General features: G+C 49.2%; 1 protein-coding gene across 6 annotated transcripts in view; it reads right to left on the reverse strand.

The window, feature by feature from the left end:
• MSI2 (musashi RNA binding protein 2) overlaps positions 1-17,731 on the reverse strand; it is a 402,629-nt gene extending 384,898 nt beyond the window's left edge. For 5 of the 6 annotated variants that reach the window (XM_055577553.1, XM_055577552.1, XM_055577551.1 and 2 more), the window contains exons 1-5: positions 17,670-17,731; positions 17,336-17,376; positions 16,930-17,011; positions 16,138-16,222; positions 12,118-12,159 (exon numbers count right to left, since the gene is read on the reverse strand). In XM_055577553.1, coding sequence (XP_055433528.1) covers positions 12,118-12,159; positions 16,138-16,222; positions 16,930-17,011; positions 17,336-17,376; positions 17,670-17,731 — 312 coding nt within the window. Of the gene's footprint in view, positions 1-12,117; positions 12,160-16,137; positions 16,223-16,929; positions 17,012-17,335; positions 17,566-17,669 lie in introns of those variants that run through there. The other variant, XM_055577550.1, reaches the window with a different exon arrangement.
• Positions 17,732-17,970: the final 239 nt, after the last annotated feature.

A 17,970-nucleotide genomic window follows, 5' to 3' on the forward strand; every position in this document is an offset into this window, starting at 1 on the left:
ACAGCAATTCCACTCAAGTCACATATATTCATAGGCAAACATAATGCACTTGTGTGTGTGTGTGTACACACATGCTCTTTCGCAGTTCTCAAGTATCATGTTTCAACATAATAGTAAAGAGGAAGACTGCTGCCCTTAAAACAACTCTCCAACTACCAAGGCAATCACTTTGCCAAGCCTGCCATACAGGACATCACCCTTCCTGACAACACAGTAACTCACACATCAACGTGCTGCGTGCCAGGCACCATGCTGAGCACTTCACATTTCAGCTCCTGTAATCCTCCCAACAATCCCATGAAGGCAACACTACCTCCACCTTACAGATGACAAAGCTAAGGCACAGAACATTTAGATGAACTTGCTCAAGGTCACATAGCTGGTAAACGGCAGAACAAGGACTCAGAGTCAGCCTAGTCCCGGGGCCCAGGCCCGGAGACGCTAGGCCACCCCGCCTCTGTAGGAAGGAGCAGGAAGAGCAGTCAGTGAGTCGGTGCAGGAGCGGAGGGGTGGGGTCGCCCTACATTTGGAGCTTTCTTCCCCGTCCTTTCAGCCCCAAACCTGAAATGACCCCAACTCATCCCCAAGCTGGTCTCATGATTGCTCTAACTCAAATAATTGTTCTATTCAAGCTCTCCCATCAGCATCTGAGACAAGAGCCTCAAGGGCCTCAGGGGCTGGTCTCTAGGTGGCTTTTAAAGCCCTTGCACAGGGGGACACAGGTGAGGGTGCTAGAGTTCAAACTCACAAAGCACTTCTGGACCCTTGGGGGCTTTGTCTGAAAAAGGGTCACTTTCCACAAACACAATCAGCCCTGCTCCTGGGCTGCCCAGGGGGGCTGATCATCCTCACTCCATCATCTCTCCACAGCTTGGGGACGAGCTCAGGTGACCGTTTCCACAGTTCCTTCGGCTTAACCCATGGGGTTGTGCTGAAGAGGGGCCGCTTAGAGAGCTAGCGCTGTGAATGCGCAGGCTCTGAGCAAACAGGACGATGTGGCGATAAAGGCAATCACAACATGCTAACGTGGCAGCGAGCCAAACGCGAGCTGCCCAGGCAGGACTCTGCTCAAAAGAACTTTAATTGAATTCTTTCAGCAAGTGCAGCAGGAAAATTCATAATGAGGGCCCCCCTCCCCACTATGTCAGTCAGGTTGTGTGGATCCAGTGAAAAATCATTTCTAACAAGGATATGGGACGTGTACGGACCTTAACCTGAACATCGTGTACTGCGGGGAAAAACAATGATCAAATCCCTGGATTTTTATTTTCAAAGCGATTTAAGTAAGGCATTCTGCCATAATCAGCTTTACTACCCCTATTAGCACAGGAAAACAAGTTCTGAACCTGGCTCCCTAGTGAAAAACGCAAAATTTGTATAATTAAAATTATACTTGTGAAATTCAAACACACTTTAATTTCCTAAGGGCCCCCTAATCAAGTCAGAAGTTCTTACTAAAACCAATTATCTGCTTTGAAAACAGACGAGGAAACAGATACACGTAGCAGTCTTGTGCAGATTCACAGAGCAATCTTTTCCTAGGTTCAAACATCCTTATTTGTTCCATTTCCCACAGATGAGAGACAATGATCCTACTCGTTGGCTTTTATTCAGTGCTACGTGTGTAACTTTAAACATTTTTGTTGGCCTTTAGCTATAAAAATGACATATGTAAGAAATATTCCAGAGGAAACTGAGTTGAAAGTGATGGGGGAAAAAAAAAAAAACAGGCATGCACCAATAAATACACACTGCATTTCCACCTACCCAACCCACTCTAGGTCCTAGGTATTTTTTCCCCTAAGATCTCACACCAGATTTTCAAACACTTGCCCATTAGTCTCTAGAAGGCTCACGCCAACACCGGGATGAGGCATGAGACAGATTCCGGCCTCACTTCTGGAAGTGTCTGACAGCAGAACCAGGTGTGTCCTCCCAAGGTCCCATCCAGTAAGACGGCAAAACCCAGGTTCCTCACATCCTCACCAGGTAATCTGCCTGAAATGTTGCGGCTTCTTCTGAGTAACTGGAAATTCTTACACAAGAGCAGCATGGAAATACGGAACACTCTCCAAGGCACTAAAATATTTAAGAAGCAGTTGTTGCAATGTTCCATTTATACCATCAATATGAAATGTTATCAGTCTAGGGCTTTAAAAATAAAAAAGCCATTCGCCAACAGGCCTTCTCCTTCCCCCACTGCCTGGAATTCATCTGAGAGATGAGAATATTGACTTTTCACACTCCTGGACCCAGCACTCCAACAGTGTGCACCTCTGGGATGTGGCCTCACCCGTCACTCACCCGGGCCCCAGCAGATACTCAGAAAGTAAAATAAAATGCCTCCCGGTTGAAAACTTTACTTTTCAGTCGATGGGAATACAGTGCTCGCTACACATGGCCTCTCAGGAGTGGAGAATCCTGCAGCCAAGTGAGCAGGATTTGGTGTTAAAACTTTCATCGGAAGACAGGGAGCTCGAGGGGGTACACTCCACACACGGGCACCCACGCACATGTGCCCAAGGAGACACATTCTGCTATGAGCAAGTCCTGGGAACAGCTCTGCCTTGCTGGACCCTTGCCTCCCTCCCACCGGAGCGGTCACCTCATTAATGTCACTCAGCATCACAGTTTGCTACACTAGGTCTTTCTGCACTCTCTTCCCGCAGGCAGCCCAAAGCCGGCTGCCATTGTAAACTTCTGTTTCTTGGGAAACTATCAAAAGCTTGGACTGGAAAAAAACGAAAAAAAATCTCATAGGGCCTCTCTGCTCACACTTTTCCCTCCTCCATTTTCTTCTCTTTGGTGCTTTATTCAAAATCATTACACACACAAACCATACTCTGAAAGTCATTTACAACAGGCTGGCTTAAAAAAAAAAAAAAAAAAGCTAGTGATTGGAGGGGCCCATCTCTTTGCAATTGCCCAAAGAGAATAATTCATTTTGGTGGAGGATATGGATGAAGCCCTGAATACATTCCAACATCATTTTCTGCCCTTCAAAACAATAAAAATGTAAAAACCCCAACGAAAGAAGGCCCAGGGTGGCAGGAAAGAGACTCTCTTGATCGCCACCCCCCGCCAAGGAATTTATTCTCCTAGATCTTCTAAAGCACTCTGTCCCCAGAATGCATCATCAAGACCATTTTATTAGATTTTTCTAAACCCTTGAAATTGTCACATAATTGAAACAGAAACAGCAATTTAGAGTTCTGAATGGATTTCTTAAAAAGAAGACTCCATGCTGGCTCACATCCCCTCCTTGGCTGCTCCAGTCCCTAACCTAAATTTAGGGCCCTTTCGTACAAAACTCTATTTATCTTTTAATTCCTCCCCTGCCATAAAAGTTACACGGTCCCCTAATGCCTTAGATTCAGGACATTTGGGAGAAACTCATCCCAGACAACAGGCTAAAAAAAGAATCCATTAGCATTAACTTGCCCGTCACAGCCAGTGACAAATAAATGAACGTGATGCTTTCAGATCAGTCATTGGTGGAACTGCCCCGAGGCAGATGAAGACCAGGCCCGGGAGACAGAAGGCTCACGGGGAGACCTCTCACACAGCGGTGTCTCAGCTGTGCCCTGGCTGCTCCCCAGGACTCCACTCTCAGGAGCAGCAAAAACAGGCATCAGATGCAGAAAAGGAAACGCACTCCCAGTGCCCACCGAGCATCGCCAGGATAAAGTGTGCTCCCTTCGAAAGCCAGTGACACGGAAGTTCCCACATCTCAACAGGCTGTTCTATCTGCTGCCCCTAGAAAGGGCCAACAGTACCCATCAACCCGTGAGCTTCCAGGGAAGAGCCTCTGACAATGCAGGCAGCGCCATCTCTCGCGGACAGTAACAGATAACAAGTGACCACCCGGGACCCTCTACGTGCAGGTACCACCCCAGGCCCTTCATCTGTATTCACTCGTACGAGTTCTAGAATGTAGGCAATATTAAAATCCCCATTTTACAGATGAAGAAATGGAGGCACAAAAACATTAAGTGACTTGTCCAAAACTCCATAGCGAGTTAAGTGGCACTTCACTGTACTAAACAGGTTCTTAAAACACAGGCAACAGAAACCAACCTGAAGCTTCCTGACCAGCGTAGAACAATGCTACTCCTTGGCCTGAGCATTGAATAGTGTCAGGCAAAGTGCAGGAACCTAAGATCTATTTACTTGTGATGGATGGAGTAAAGCGGAGTAGTTAAAGGGAGCAAGGAGTTGGGATTCAGACAGACCAAAGGCCAACCCTGACCCTTACTGGTTCTGTGATCCTCGGAAAGTTCCTTATCCGCCTCAGCCTCAGTTTCCCCGTTTGTCAAATGGAGAGAATACCAACTCTTGCAAAGGACTATTGCAAGGATTAAACTAAAAATTAAGTAGCCAGAGGCTTAGTATGCTTCCTCAAACATACTGACACCCAATATGACAGTCATTATTCTAAATTAAGACTTTTCTTCTTGATTATTCAAGGTCTCAAAATAAAATAAGGAAGTATAGTAAGCTAAGTACACACCCTGAGAATTAACTTTCCAGAGAGCTAGGAGAGGGTGACAAAGGACAACCTTTTGTACGTGGGGCCCAAATCCCTGTCCCAGGTGGACCAACCACCCTCGGCTGCTGTGAACACGTGCCACGGGGTGCTTGGCCCACAACCACACTTGCTCACAACTCTCACACCACAGAGAAGGCAGAGGTCGTGATTCCCCGTGATCCTGCATCCTTCCCACCAGGGAGCCACTCACCCGAAGGTGACCCCCAGCAGACATCACCTATGCAATCACAGGTCAGGACGCTCTGAGCCATGGGGCACAGGCATCGGTGTTCCACAGCCTGTGATTTTCAAACCAAGAAAAGACACGTCAACGTCTATACACGGTAAGGTCAAGATCCCAAGCTGGAGAAGGACAAAACACAGAACTCTGGAATTCTGTCTGTATTGTGGCCTACTGTTAAAAGAGACAAAAAGGAGGGGAGGGCGAGAAGGCGGAAACTAGAGAACGACAGAGCTCTTGGTAGCTGCCACACCCCCCGAATATCAGGGAGGGTATCAGCCCAGAGCATCACTCCTGGAGAAGGGCCAGCAGCCAGAGAGAACGCAGTCGGAGTCACAGGGAGCACACAAGCCTGGGATGGGGACCTTCTCCCTAGAATGGCACAGCCTCAGTCCCCACGGGCATCCCAGCTCCCAAGCGCTGAAACCTGTACGGAGAGCCCCACAATCCTGCACACGCACAGCAGGGCCCCAGCACGCGACATGCACCCACGCGACAAGTGTGGGCGTGGGTGCTTGGCCTGGCCTCCGATGCCTTCCACGAGCTGGCCCCAGCCCACAGTCCGGGCCCCCTTCCAAGAGCCAAGTGGCACACACGCCCGCCTCCAGCTGCGTGTCCTGATCCCCCGGCCCCTGGTGGGAAGAACTGCATTCCTGCCAGTCTTCCTGCCTACCTGTCCTTCAGAACCTAGGGCAAAACCCACCTCCTCCGAGGGGCTGTCCTCTCCCCTCCTTCCCCTCACTGCTGTCCCTCTCTTGCGTGCTTACTGCATCCTCCCAACATGGGCAGCACCCCCTCCTCCCAACCCAGAGCTAAGACCCCTGAAGACGAGCACAGCGTCTGTTCTACCATCCTGCTTTCCTTCTATCCAAACGGAGGTCAGGGTGTACAAAAGACTATGGCTAGAAGCTAAGCACTTTTTTAATTAGTAAAATCTGCCTGTGCCTTTATCGTTCTGTAGAAGCGATAAGGCATGAACCTAACCAACCATAAAACCCAGAACAAAGCACCTAACACAGTCCCGGGTGCTGGGCAGAGACCTGGTAAATAATTACTGAACACCGAGCGGGGCATCTGAACGCACGAAAGCCGTGGCCGGCGCCCAGCCCCCATCACCCTCGCCCTGCTAAGGGTTTCACACCGGCTGGTGCAGTGTACACTTGGCTCGCGGCTTCCCTGCCCCGCCACCGGGAAGGCCGTATGAGGGCAGGGCCTCCGCCTCACCCTCCGCACCACTCCCCTGAGCCACATACAGCGTCTGGCCCACGGCAGGTGCACAACAACACTCGGTGAATAAATGAATGAATGAGTGTGTGCCTGGCACAATGCCTCATATTTTTTTGCTAATTTATTATTGTTGGAAGGCCCATCTCAAAGAACAGGTAAAGTGCTGTGGAAATGCAGAAAATGAGGGCGAAGGGACAGCATCTTGGAAGATGTAACAACTAAGCTGGGCTTTGAGAGAGGGTTCTATCTGGGACTTCCCTGGTGGCCCCGTGGCTAAGACTTCTGGCTTCCAATGCAGGGGGCCTGGGTTTGATTCCCTGGTCAGGGGACTAGATCCCACGTGCTGCAACCAGGAGTTCACATGCCACGCTGAAAGATTCCTCATGCTCCAGCAAAGACCCAGTGCAGCCAATAAATAAAATAAATACTGAAAAAATAAAGTGTCAGAATGGCTTCAGTTCAGTTCAGTGCTCAGTCATGTCCAACTCTTTGCAACTCCATGAACCACAGCACGCCAGGCCTCCCTGTCCTTAGAAACTGTGAGGTTTCTAAAAGTTGTCCAGACCCTTGAGAGATATCCAGAGCTTAATCCCATGTCTCTTTTTAAAAAAGAAAGAAAGGGGGTTCTGTCTTGTACAATAGAGGGAAGGAAGGGTGGTGCAGACAGGGGCCCACAAAAGGGCAGTTCTTCGGGAAAGCAGAAGGAACACTCCGGGTGTCAGCTGCAAAAGCATAAGCCAGGAGCAGATTCCCGGACAGACCCTGAAGGACCAAACCTACCAGGCTGAGTTCAGACTTTGCTCAGTGGGCATCAGGAAGCCAACGAGGCTTTCCTACAGCACCCCAAAAGTGGACTCAGCAAGCAGAAACAATGAGAGGAGCTCTGAATAAACCAACAAACCAGATCAAACAAGAGGAAGACACGAACAGCCCCATCTCCCTTCCGTGTTCTTGGGCTCCTGGCTGGAGAACGTTTAGATTTAAAAATACGAAACAGGAGGCCCCCAAAGACTGGCAGCTGGCTCCTCAGGCAGAGCTTTCCTCCTCCTCTCATCCCCGAGGGGCACAGGGGTCTCACCCGTCTGCCAGAAACATCTGACATAGAACACCGCCCCCCGGCCTCCGGGTGGACTGACCTTAGCATTGAAATGCAAGCACGTGAGGAAAGACAAAAATCCAGGGAAAGGACATTTGTAGGACGGGGTGCCCCTCCCTTCCAAGCTGACACCTGCTGCTGCCGGGAAGGCAGGAAAGAGCAGGAAGGAGCCGCGCACCCCGACAAGAAGGAAGCTCAGCCACTAATCCCCCGAGGCCCTCGCTGTAGGAGAAGAGGCTGCTGACACCCCGCCACAGCCTGGCTAGGGCCAGCAGCCCACCGGCAGTCGGTTAACTGCGGCACCCCAGTTGACAGCTGCAGATCACCCAGGATGGCAAGACGCTGGGAGGACCGACCCGCAGCAGCAGGGGAGGCCAGATGTCGAAAACTCACCCCTCGCCCTTGAGAAGCTGCCAAGAAACCGCTCCCCCGGAACAGGAGGTGGGTGGATGAAACGCTCGGGCTGCCCTGCACCCATCTGGAGAGCCTTCCAGGGGACAAGAAAACCTGGCTTCAGGCTTAACCTTGCCACAACTTAGCTACGTGGCCTGGAGCCACTGACGTTAACTCCCTAAGTGTCAGCTGCCTCCCCTATGAAAAGAGCAGGCTGGATTCCACTCATTCACAGAACAGTTACTGAATGCCAGCTATCAGCAGCCCTCTGCCATCAGGGGGCTTACATTCCAAGGAAGAATTTTCTTAAATCATCTGCACCATCATAATTTTTTTTTTCCTACAAAAGTAATTCTATGATGACAATACCAGCAGATATTCTCTGGGTGCTACTTAAACAGTTCCACGTGGGGCAATCCATGATTCCCAGGTTTAAAGCAGAAGAAACTGAGGCCTCCAGGGCCAGGGTCACCCAGCTGTGACTGAAGGTAACTAAAGAGGCTGAACAAATGAGATTTCCCTTAATAAACAGATAAGGTTCTGGCCTCAGAAACTGAAGGAGGAAACTGGCCATCAGGGGGGTGGTGGTTTAGTCGCCAAGTCATGTCCAACTCTTAGGACCCTGTGGCCTGTAGCCCACCAGGCTCCTCTGTCCATGGGATTTCCCAGGCAAGAACATTGGAGTGGGCTGCCATTTCCTTCTCCAGGGGAATCTTCCCAACTCAGGAATCAAACCTTTGCAAATGGATTCTTTACCACTGAGCCACCAAGGAACTGGGGGATGCCTTATTATACATGAGGATAAGTAGGGCAGATGGTAAATTATGCCCAGACTCACTCTTGCCCCAAGATGCTGGGCAGTCTCCTGGTTTCTCCACACAAGGAAAAGAAACCACAAGCTCGAGCAAAACTCTTCCAGGGACCCTACACTTCACCCAAAGAGACCAACAAAAGGGTATGATGACATGATTGATCCCAATCATTCCCGTTTCTCCAACGGCTTCAAATTAAGTCATCTTTTTAGAGGAGTATGACCACTTTATTCTTTAAAGACAGAGGGGGAAACTCGTACATGTTTTACCAAATTAAATAATCATCCAGAGAAACAGAAAGACACAGAACAGACCTATCTTCTTCTGATCAAAATGCACTTCACTAATTAATGGATACTGGTCTCCAGAGAGTTTGCCCTCGACTAGTTAATAATGCCCATTATACTTCACTTGAGATGTGAACATTCATATCGCAAAGGGGGAGAGATGAATTGCAGAATTCAAAACCCTTCCTCGGGTCGCTCATTAAAATTCTGGTCAAAACAGATTTTTATTTATATGATACATTAAAGAATATTATGACAGTCCTAATATGAAATCTGTTCTTCACTGCTACGAATTTTCTTTCGTATTCAGTTACAGTTTCTTTCCAGCAGTCTTGTTTTAACACCTCCATGGAATATTTCTCCGGTGAGTGTTAGCAAGGAGGGACAGCCAGAGAGCAGAGAAATGAATTTTAACTGAAAGACACGCTGACGCATCATTTAAAAGTGCACCACCCAGTCCCCGAGGGGGGGCACAGCTCACCTTGCCACTGGGACCCTCACACACACACACACACACGCACACACACACACCAATTTTGCAGGAGGTAAAAAATAAATAAGGCTTGAGTTAACATTCTACTCTCCTGTCGGCCAGGTTTTGGCCTCCAACACCACCTTCAGTCTGAAATTCCCCTGATTGGACTCAAGTTCTGTCGGAAAACAACCGTTGACAAGGAAGGCGCTCTCTGCCCACCCTGCCCCAGTGGCCAACCAGCACAACGCACCCCCAACTCCAGAACCCCTGAAAGATGCCAAGGGCTCAGACGGAGGGCCCAGTGGGCAGAGTCCACAGTGGGTGACGTCCCGGGGCCAGGGAGTCACCCGCTGGGGAAGTGCCAGGGCCTGGGGTGCTGGCTGCCGTCCTACCCCCACAGCCCGGGGACCACTCAGAGCCACCCCCTCTCCACATCCCTCAACACCCCCGAGGACAGACGCTGAGAGAAGGCACAGTTCTGGGACGGGTTACACCACTGCGCAACCCAACAATGGTTTCCAGAAAAAGGAAATCCTAGCACCCAGCTCCCAGGGCAGAGGTGAAGACTGAGGGAGTCAATACACATCACGTCCCTTCCACAGCGCCTGGCACAGACACTCAGTTACCGCCGCCATCATTACTGACCTCTCACAGGATTAGCGTCACAAAAATAGCGTGAAAAACACACGAGGTAACCAAGCCATAATGGAAAAGAATCTGAAAAAGGATGCATATACACACATGTGTACACACACACACACGTAAATGAATCATTGCTGTACACCAGAAACTAATACAACGTTGAAAATCAACCACACTTCAAAGAAATTAAAAAAACAAAAACAGCAGGGACCAGGTACGGCACGACCAGACCCTAGGTCTTTTTTCAGGCACTTTACCTTTCTTAATTTATTTCTCACCAAAGCTCAGTGAGATGGAGAAACTGAGGTTCAAGGACGTTCAAGGATTTGCCCAAATGTATACAGTTAACAAGTAGTCCGGCCGGGATCCAAACACGGGCTGTTGAACTCGAAAACAGCAGTGGTAATTAACCCAACAACGATGAGGCTGGCAATGATGAAAATGATGAGTCGCAACGCCCTCACCCTGTGCAGGCTCTTTTATTCTTCACAACCCCCTTCTGAGGGAGTCACTCTCATCAGCCCCACTTTACAGACGAGCAACCTGAGAAGAGGTGATTTCTCAGTGTTGCAGGACCTGGGATTCAGATGGAGATAACAGATAGAAAAATCGTTTGCGAAGAATGTGTATCATCAAAAGTAAGGTATTATTATGAAATCCCTAGAATTCCATAGCAAGATGTCTTCGCCAACTGGTTTAATGTTAGCTCACATCCCAAAGTCTGATAATTCACCAAAACCATCCCAGACTCTGGGGAGGGCAGGGGACACTTTGACAAGCTTGAGAAATATTCTGTCTTGTTTTTAAGTTGAAAGCATCACTGAAATACTCACCAGAATATATTAAAATAAAATATTGTCCTCCTGGTTTAACAAAAAAAAATGAGAGAGTTGAGGAGGAGCTGCAAAGGACAGGAGAAACCTACGGTTTGACCAAGTCAGGGATTTTTCCAGTTTCCTGCTAGAGTAACCTGATCCAAGTTCTGGGTGATCAAATGACTAACCTGGAAATTTGAAGATTCACATTTATGGAAGAAACAGCAATTCTTCCAAATCAGGAAACCCTGCTAATCCTGGAAGCCTTCTGAAACATCAAGCCTTCTGAAACACACAGTTTGGAAAGCAATAAACACTGAAGATAGTCCCAAAAGTTTGTGCTCAGTGTAGAAATAACCTAACTCCTTTGATACATTAACTTCTATTATTTGCTTAAGCATTAGGGGAAAAAAATGCCTTAAGAAAATATTTCACTATTTTTGTTTAGAGATTTATGTTTCCTTCTAAAGAGAGAAAGGAAGGGAAGAAAAAGAATCACATGGAAGAAAGAGAGGGAGAGGAGAGAAGGAAGGAAGGAATCGCATGGCAGGCTCCAACCTGAAATTCTCAAAATACCATCCCCAAGAGCCAACTGTTTCTTCATTAATGTGCAAAACCATTCCTCCCCTTGCACAACTCAAAGGTCCCACTTCTGGGAGACCATGCTTAAAGAAACAAACTGAACTGGCTAAAACCACAGTATTATCCCTTTTATGACCTACACAGACACTTCACCTTTTCCCCTTCCCCTTAAAAAAGTGCCAAGGCCACAAGAAGTGGAAAAAGTATTTCTTCCGGGATTACTCAGGGAGGAGAAAAGTATAATTTAAAAAGTGCAAATTTAGCGTGGAAGCCGTAAGCCCTTTAAATCTCACCTTGGGCTTTATGCAGCTGTGTTCTCATGACCACACCTGGCAAGCTCAGTGAAAATTATGTTAACTACACGCTTGGGAAACGGTGAAGGCCTATCTCAAGCCGTTCAGCAAGCCTTGCAGTACCACTCCTGCCAGGGGACGACGTTTCCAGCTCTTCTCCGCCCGGGCACCAGCCCTTGCACAAAACAGGAGCACACCACTGGCTTCAAGTGTGCCCAGACGGACCCCGCCTACCCGAAACCAACACATCCACCGCTTCCTCGGTCAGACTGAGGGCCTCTGGGGTCTACAGAGTTGTTTTTCCAAGACAGGACAAGCTGTTCACTTAAATTCTCCTCTCCTTAAACTCCAAGTTGTTAGACCTCAAAAGAGTACCCTCCAAAAGAATCACAAGGAAATGGCCAACTTTTCCTGATGGGATCTCAGCAATGCTTACAAAATAAATAAAATGCTTGCACAAATATTGCAAATGTCCTCCCACGAAAGCACAGGCTGGTCCCTGCCCCCAGATGGATGCTCAGACCCACCTGGGAATGGCTGACTAGCAGACGCACGGTTATCTCCCACAGCGCCTGGCCTGGCCCCCCTCACTGCCACACGCTCATACCCTGAAGAAACGGGGTGCACCAGGCTTCAAAACATCACTGCCAGTGCTCTGCTTGAAATCTGAAATCCTTGGCAACCACCTCTAAGTGCTAAAATCCTATTACTGCTTCTCCTACTTACCTTGGGTTGTGCTCGACGAGGAAATGCAACTTTGGGGTCAATCTGGGGGAAAAAAATGGAAAAGTAGGAGTCAGCTGCAGGACTTTGAGGGGAGAAAAACAATTACGATTAATCGCCTAAGTATTCATCACTCATTTCTCAGGCTTTGAACCCAGCTTTCAGTAACTTCTCAAAGAACTCCAAACTTTCCTTAAAGTTTGATGTAAACTTTAGCAGTCCCTCCCAAAATGTAACAAACACAGCAAGCCTTTCTGAAATGCCCCATTGTGTATTTCAATGTGCAATGCTTTAACAAGCCAGACAGAGTGTGTTCTTATTTAGGCAAGGACAATGAACATTAAATGATACCTGCATCTAATTTGTGATGCACGGCTGGGAGAAAAGATGGGAAAATTGAGAAAAATCAAAACATGAAAATTACACAGAAGGACCTTTCAGCAGTAAGTAACTGGATGGCCGTTCTTCTCCTCAGTGATAACTAAACAACACAGGTGGAGAAGAAGATTCCAAACATTTTTTTTAATTAACAACATCCAAAAAGCCCCCCATCGACATCCAGCAGGATGCTCTGCTTGAACTAGTTCACTCATCTTTTGCAAAGTAAAATTACCTACGATGAATCAGAAGGACAGTTCATTCTGTAGTTACATCTCAAAAGAAGTGAAGTCGCTCAGTCGCGTCCGACTCTGCGACCCCACAGACTGTAGCCTACCAGGCTCCTCCGTCCATGGGATTTTCCAGGCAAGAATACTGGAGTGGGTTGCCATTTCCTCCTCCAGGAGCTCTTCCCAAACCAGGGACTGAACCCAGGTCTCCTGCATTGTAGCAGACACTTTACCGTCTGAACCACCAGGGAAGTCTCAAAAGAAAGCAGATGTCCAAAAACTATGGAGCCTGAGCTGATTCTTAAAATAATAATAAAAAGTTAAAATAAAAGGAAACGTAGGAGCTAAATGCACCTGGATTTTAAAAATCACAGGGGTAAAGATCTATCAGCAACCTAAACCCATATTACAAAAGTAAGGCCATTATAGGGAGAAAGTAAAAGAAAAAAAAATTACTGAAAAAAAGCAGTCAGAATCTAGTGTAACAATTAGTGTATTCCCCCTACCCCAACCCCAATCTGAATGGAGAAAAAACTGTGCTCCACATCAGACATCTGCAGGTCTCAATCAGGGACTGGCTTTAAAACCCCAAACAATTCCCACAGAAGCTTTTGAGCCTGATAGGCTGATTTGAGAGGGGGAAAGTTGTTGGAGAGAAAATATGGAGAAGGAAGGAATGAAAAAATATTCCCACTGTTAGTTTTCATTAGATTTCTAAATGTCACAAATCTTCCGGAAGAATTCAACCCAGAGCGTGGCAAGAATACAGCTACAAGTTAGTTATTTATCCGCTTTGGCTTTCATATTAAAATTTTCCCCTTTTAAAATGTAAATCTCAACCTTGTTTTCAGTTCTGCCACCAGGGCGAAGGGGAGAGTAATGCTTTGGGAAAAAGCACAGAGTGGGAGAAAGTCACACCAGAGCTGATTCTCTTCCCAGACTTAACATCCCCTAGGATCTAGGCGGTAAGACATAAAGATTTACCACTTTTATTAAGGTAGTTTAAAGACCTCATAAAAGTCTGCAGCATGCTTTCCACCTTTAAACATCACCTGAGAAATGAGAGATTACTTTGCAAAAACTAAAACAGACAAAAAAAATCTCTGATCTAGGAAACTACCCTTTCATGGAGATTAACATTACCGCAGCTACAGGTATATTCAGCACTGACTAGGAGCTGTCGACAGGAGAAATACAACAGGTGTGGATTTTCCATGCTGTTGACCAAACATAAGACAGGTATGTCTTTTCATAAACACTCCCCCAAAGTTGTTTGTTTTTTTTTTAAGTTGATCAGCACACAATTGCAATAAGCACCATGTTTGTGGGGTAAAAGGGTGAGGAATGTGTCAAGAGGAAAAGGCCAGGAGTTGGAGGAAGGTAGGGAGAAGTAAAGAAAGCAGAGCACTTAAAAAATATATATATATCTAAAATTACAAAACTAGAAGCCAATTCAGAATTCCGGTATCGGGTGTTGGTAACAGCGTTATACCACAATGAAAGTTCTTCCATGGGTCAAGTGTACACGCTGAAACCTCAAATGGAGAGGACAGGTCAAGAGAAAACTGGCAAATCCCAACCTTTTGTACATCCCTGTCAACTATTTTTTAAAAAACAAACGAAAAAGAAAACTACCAAAAATGAAAACATTAGTTAGTTAGGTACAGCTCTACTTACTGTAGCTACAAATCCTCTAGGAAAAAAACTAGGGTACTATTTTGGATGTGAATGGCCGTTACCTAAACAAAGCTTTTAAGGTAACGGTAAACAAGATCCTCGTTTCCATGTCAATAAAGCAACCGCGTCTGTCTCCTGCACTGAACGTTGTGAAACAAAGTCAAAAGCTAGGTTATACTAAATAATAGCGACCAAAACACGTCTACAAACAATGATCGAGGCAAAACCGCAGGCACCGCATGTGATACGGAGGGAGACGACCCACCAGCCACCATAGAAATCAAATGCTATTTCTCCCCCGCAGGGTGGGCAGAGGGGTGGATAATAAATTACCAAATTTACCCTGAAATCTCTCTCCTCTTTAATTTTATTAGCTTTGTGAAATGTCTAGCTGAGAAGTCTAGGAGATAAAAAATCCTTCATAGGTCCGTTATCACCCTGCAAACGACTGTCCCTGAAACTAAATGATCTCAAAGTGCAAAAAGGCTGGGCCACAAGCTAGGACAAGTCTAGCTCAGTTAATAAAGCAACTTGGAGTGTGGGGGGTCTTTTCTTGGGGCAGGAGGCGGTTGGAGGTTCGGCCTCTGACCTCCTGTCAGAGAAACGGTGAATTTGCAAAATCAGTTCAGGGTCACCAAAGGTGGCCAGGTTTTTCTTTTCTTCTCCTCTATTCAGTGTTAAAAGTCAAGAGGGATTTGAAAAGATCACTTGTTCTACTCTTTTCTTTAACAGAAAAGGAAACTGAGGCCTAGAGACACAGAACAGCTTGCCCAAGCTCTGCTCGGACAGCTGGGCCTAGAACCTGATTCCCTGCCCCGACCCAGTGGCCCACTACGGAGAGGTGAGTCCCCCGCAGGCCAGCACTGCACCCCAGTGTCGCCTCAGGGACCCTGCCTTGGGCAGCGGTACAAAGACCTTAGGGAAACTGTAGGAGTCAGGGGAGGCAGGGGAGCCACAGTAAAACGCTAGGAACTCCTCTCCTCTCCCCACCAAATGTATTCTCATACACTGGTAGTGTCTTCCCTTCCTCTTCTGACCTTAGAGACCCATACCCCCTCAAGACTGGACCTGAAAACCTTCTCATGGTGTAAAACCACCTACAACTCAAAGGACCTGAGAAAGGAAAGGAGAAAAAACAAAACAAAACACTGATACCCAAGGCCTCATCCCTTATCAGCCTTAGATTTCACACCATCTGGAGTCACCCACTAGACGCCCAGCTTAGCTCTGGAAGGTCTCCTTCCCTTCTCAAACCGCATTCCGAATCCCAAGTGCCCCCAGGAACCTGTTGCCTGGACAGTGATTAGCGCCCCCGGCCCCCCGGGCGGCCCTGAGACCGGCTGTGTGTGCCTTCTATAAGCCGATTCGAACGGCCACACTGGGGAAACGCGGGCAGGACTCGGCTGACAAAGGAAAGTTGCCTCGGCCCGGTGCTGGAGTTTCTTTTCAGGGTCTTGTTGGTCCGGAAGGTAGCCTCTCGCCAAGCCGACCCCTCCCCCAAGCCGAGGCCTGGCAGCATCGTGGGGGTCGGGGGGAGGCTGCGGGGTGGGGGCAGACCCTGAAAAGAAACCCCCAAACCCCGCGGCGGCGGCAAACTTGAGAACCCACACGAGCTCTGCTGCAGCGCGCCCCGCTCTGAGCAGAGGCAAGAGAGGGCGCTGTCTCTTTAAACGGGGCTGTCAGGGCCCGGGCGGTCCTGGAAAGGGGGCGCGCGACCACACGGAGAGGCAGAACCTACCGTCTTGGAGTCTAACTCGTGGTGGGGCTGGCCTAACACTTTATCTACACTCGCCGGGTCTGCGAACGTGACGAAACCGAAGCCTCTGAAATGAGACAAAGAGGGGGAGACACAAACAAGAGAATGTGGCACCATCGGGAGCGGCCAGGAGTGAGCCCTCGCTGCAGAACGCAGAGCCAAGCGGCCCCCACACCCCCCGCTCCCCCGTCGTCCCCATCCCCCAAGCCTTCAGCCCCCCGGGGCCCCACACGGAAACACATCAAGGCTGAAGGGGGCAGTAGGGCGGGGGCGGGGCGCGCGGAGGTAACTTGGGGGACGCCGGTGTCCCCACTCCTTGCCCACCTCAGTTTCTCTCCTCCTCCCCCCACCCCTTCCCTTTCTTTAACGCTTTGTTTTATTCCAAACAAGCCCCGGCACTCAGAGGAGACACAACCAGCTTTCTAAGAGGGGGGCTTAAGAGTTCGGGGCGCCGCGAGTGCACACATTAAAAAAAAAAAACTATGTGGAAAGTGAATGAAGCTGAATGTCATTTGAAACGGGAGAAAAAGAAGCGAAGGGGAAAATGACTTAAAGCGCAGATGTGGACATCCCTGTATCCAGAGTTCAGCACCAATTAACAATAACCTTTGGGGTTAATGGGAAGGGAGGGGGGGAAGATGGAGCAACGTTCGAAACCAGCCACATGCCTGAGCCCCGTTCTAAATCCGCTTAGCTACTTCCGAAGACACCTCCAAAAATAACACTTAAACTTTGTTCTGAAATAAAGACAAAATCCAGAAGGGGATGGTTTACCTGGAGCGTTTCGTAGTGGGATCTCTCATGACCATACATTCTCTAATTTCTCCAAATTTGCTAAAATAGTCTCTAAGGCTATCTGTAGAGAGAGAAAGAGAGAGATGGGGGGGGGGGGGGGGAGAAGGTGTGGAAAAAAAAAAAAGCAATGCAAATTCTGATCAAGGACAAAAACCAAAAGTAGTTTTCTGTTGTTATTCTGGGGGTTTTTTTGCACACGCGGGGGAAATTCGGCAACAGAGGTCGCGTAGAGGGCTCGGAAAGGATTTGCTATTTAAAAAAATAACCTTGCACAGGAGAAGTGGGGAGCCAATGGCGGGGGGGGGGGTTCCTACACCAGGATAACAAAGAGCAATAAAGAAGCCAAGAAGGGGGGGACCCGGGCGTGCCCCCCTCCCTCCCTTACCTGGTGAGGTCTGCCAGCTGAGTCCGCCGATAAACATTTTACTGGAGGGAGAAAACATAACAGAAGTGAGCACCGATGTCAGATCGGCCATTTTGACGTGTAACTTACAAAAGCTAAAGGGAGAGCGGGGGGGAGCGCGCGAGCGGGAGCCGGGAGGTGGGCTGGGGGAGCGGGCGCCGGCCGAACGCCACCCCGAGGTGCGCGGCTCCCCGGGGGGGGGGTGCCGGCGTGCCGGGGGAGGGCTCCGGAGGGGCCGGGCGCCGCGCTCCGCCGGCCCCGCCGCGGCCAGCAGAGCGAGCCGGGGAGGCGCGGGGCGCAGCGGCTGGAAACTTACCCGGGGTCGTGCTGCGAGTCGTTGGCGCCGCCCGAGCCGCCCGGGCCCCCGTTGGCCTCCATAGCTGCGCCCCCCCGCCCCCCCACCCCCAGACACCGAGCCGCGCGGCGATCGGAGCGCAGCGGCGGCCGGCCCCGAGCCCGAGACCTCCCGCTCCCTCCGCCCTCCGCCTCCTCCCCCCGCCCGGCTCTCCGAGTCCCCGCGAGCGGCGGAGCCGGGGCCGCGCCGAGAGCCGTCACACGTGGGCTCGGCTCCGCTCGGGCCCGCGACTCGCACACCCCCCGCCCCGCCCCCGCGCCCC

This window comes from Bubalus kerabau, chromosome 4 (assembly GCF_029407905.1).
Source record: "Bubalus kerabau isolate K-KA32 ecotype Philippines breed swamp buffalo chromosome 4, PCC_UOA_SB_1v2, whole genome shotgun sequence".
In the NCBI taxonomy this organism is placed as follows: Eukaryota; Metazoa; Chordata; class Mammalia; order Artiodactyla; family Bovidae; genus Bubalus; species Bubalus kerabau.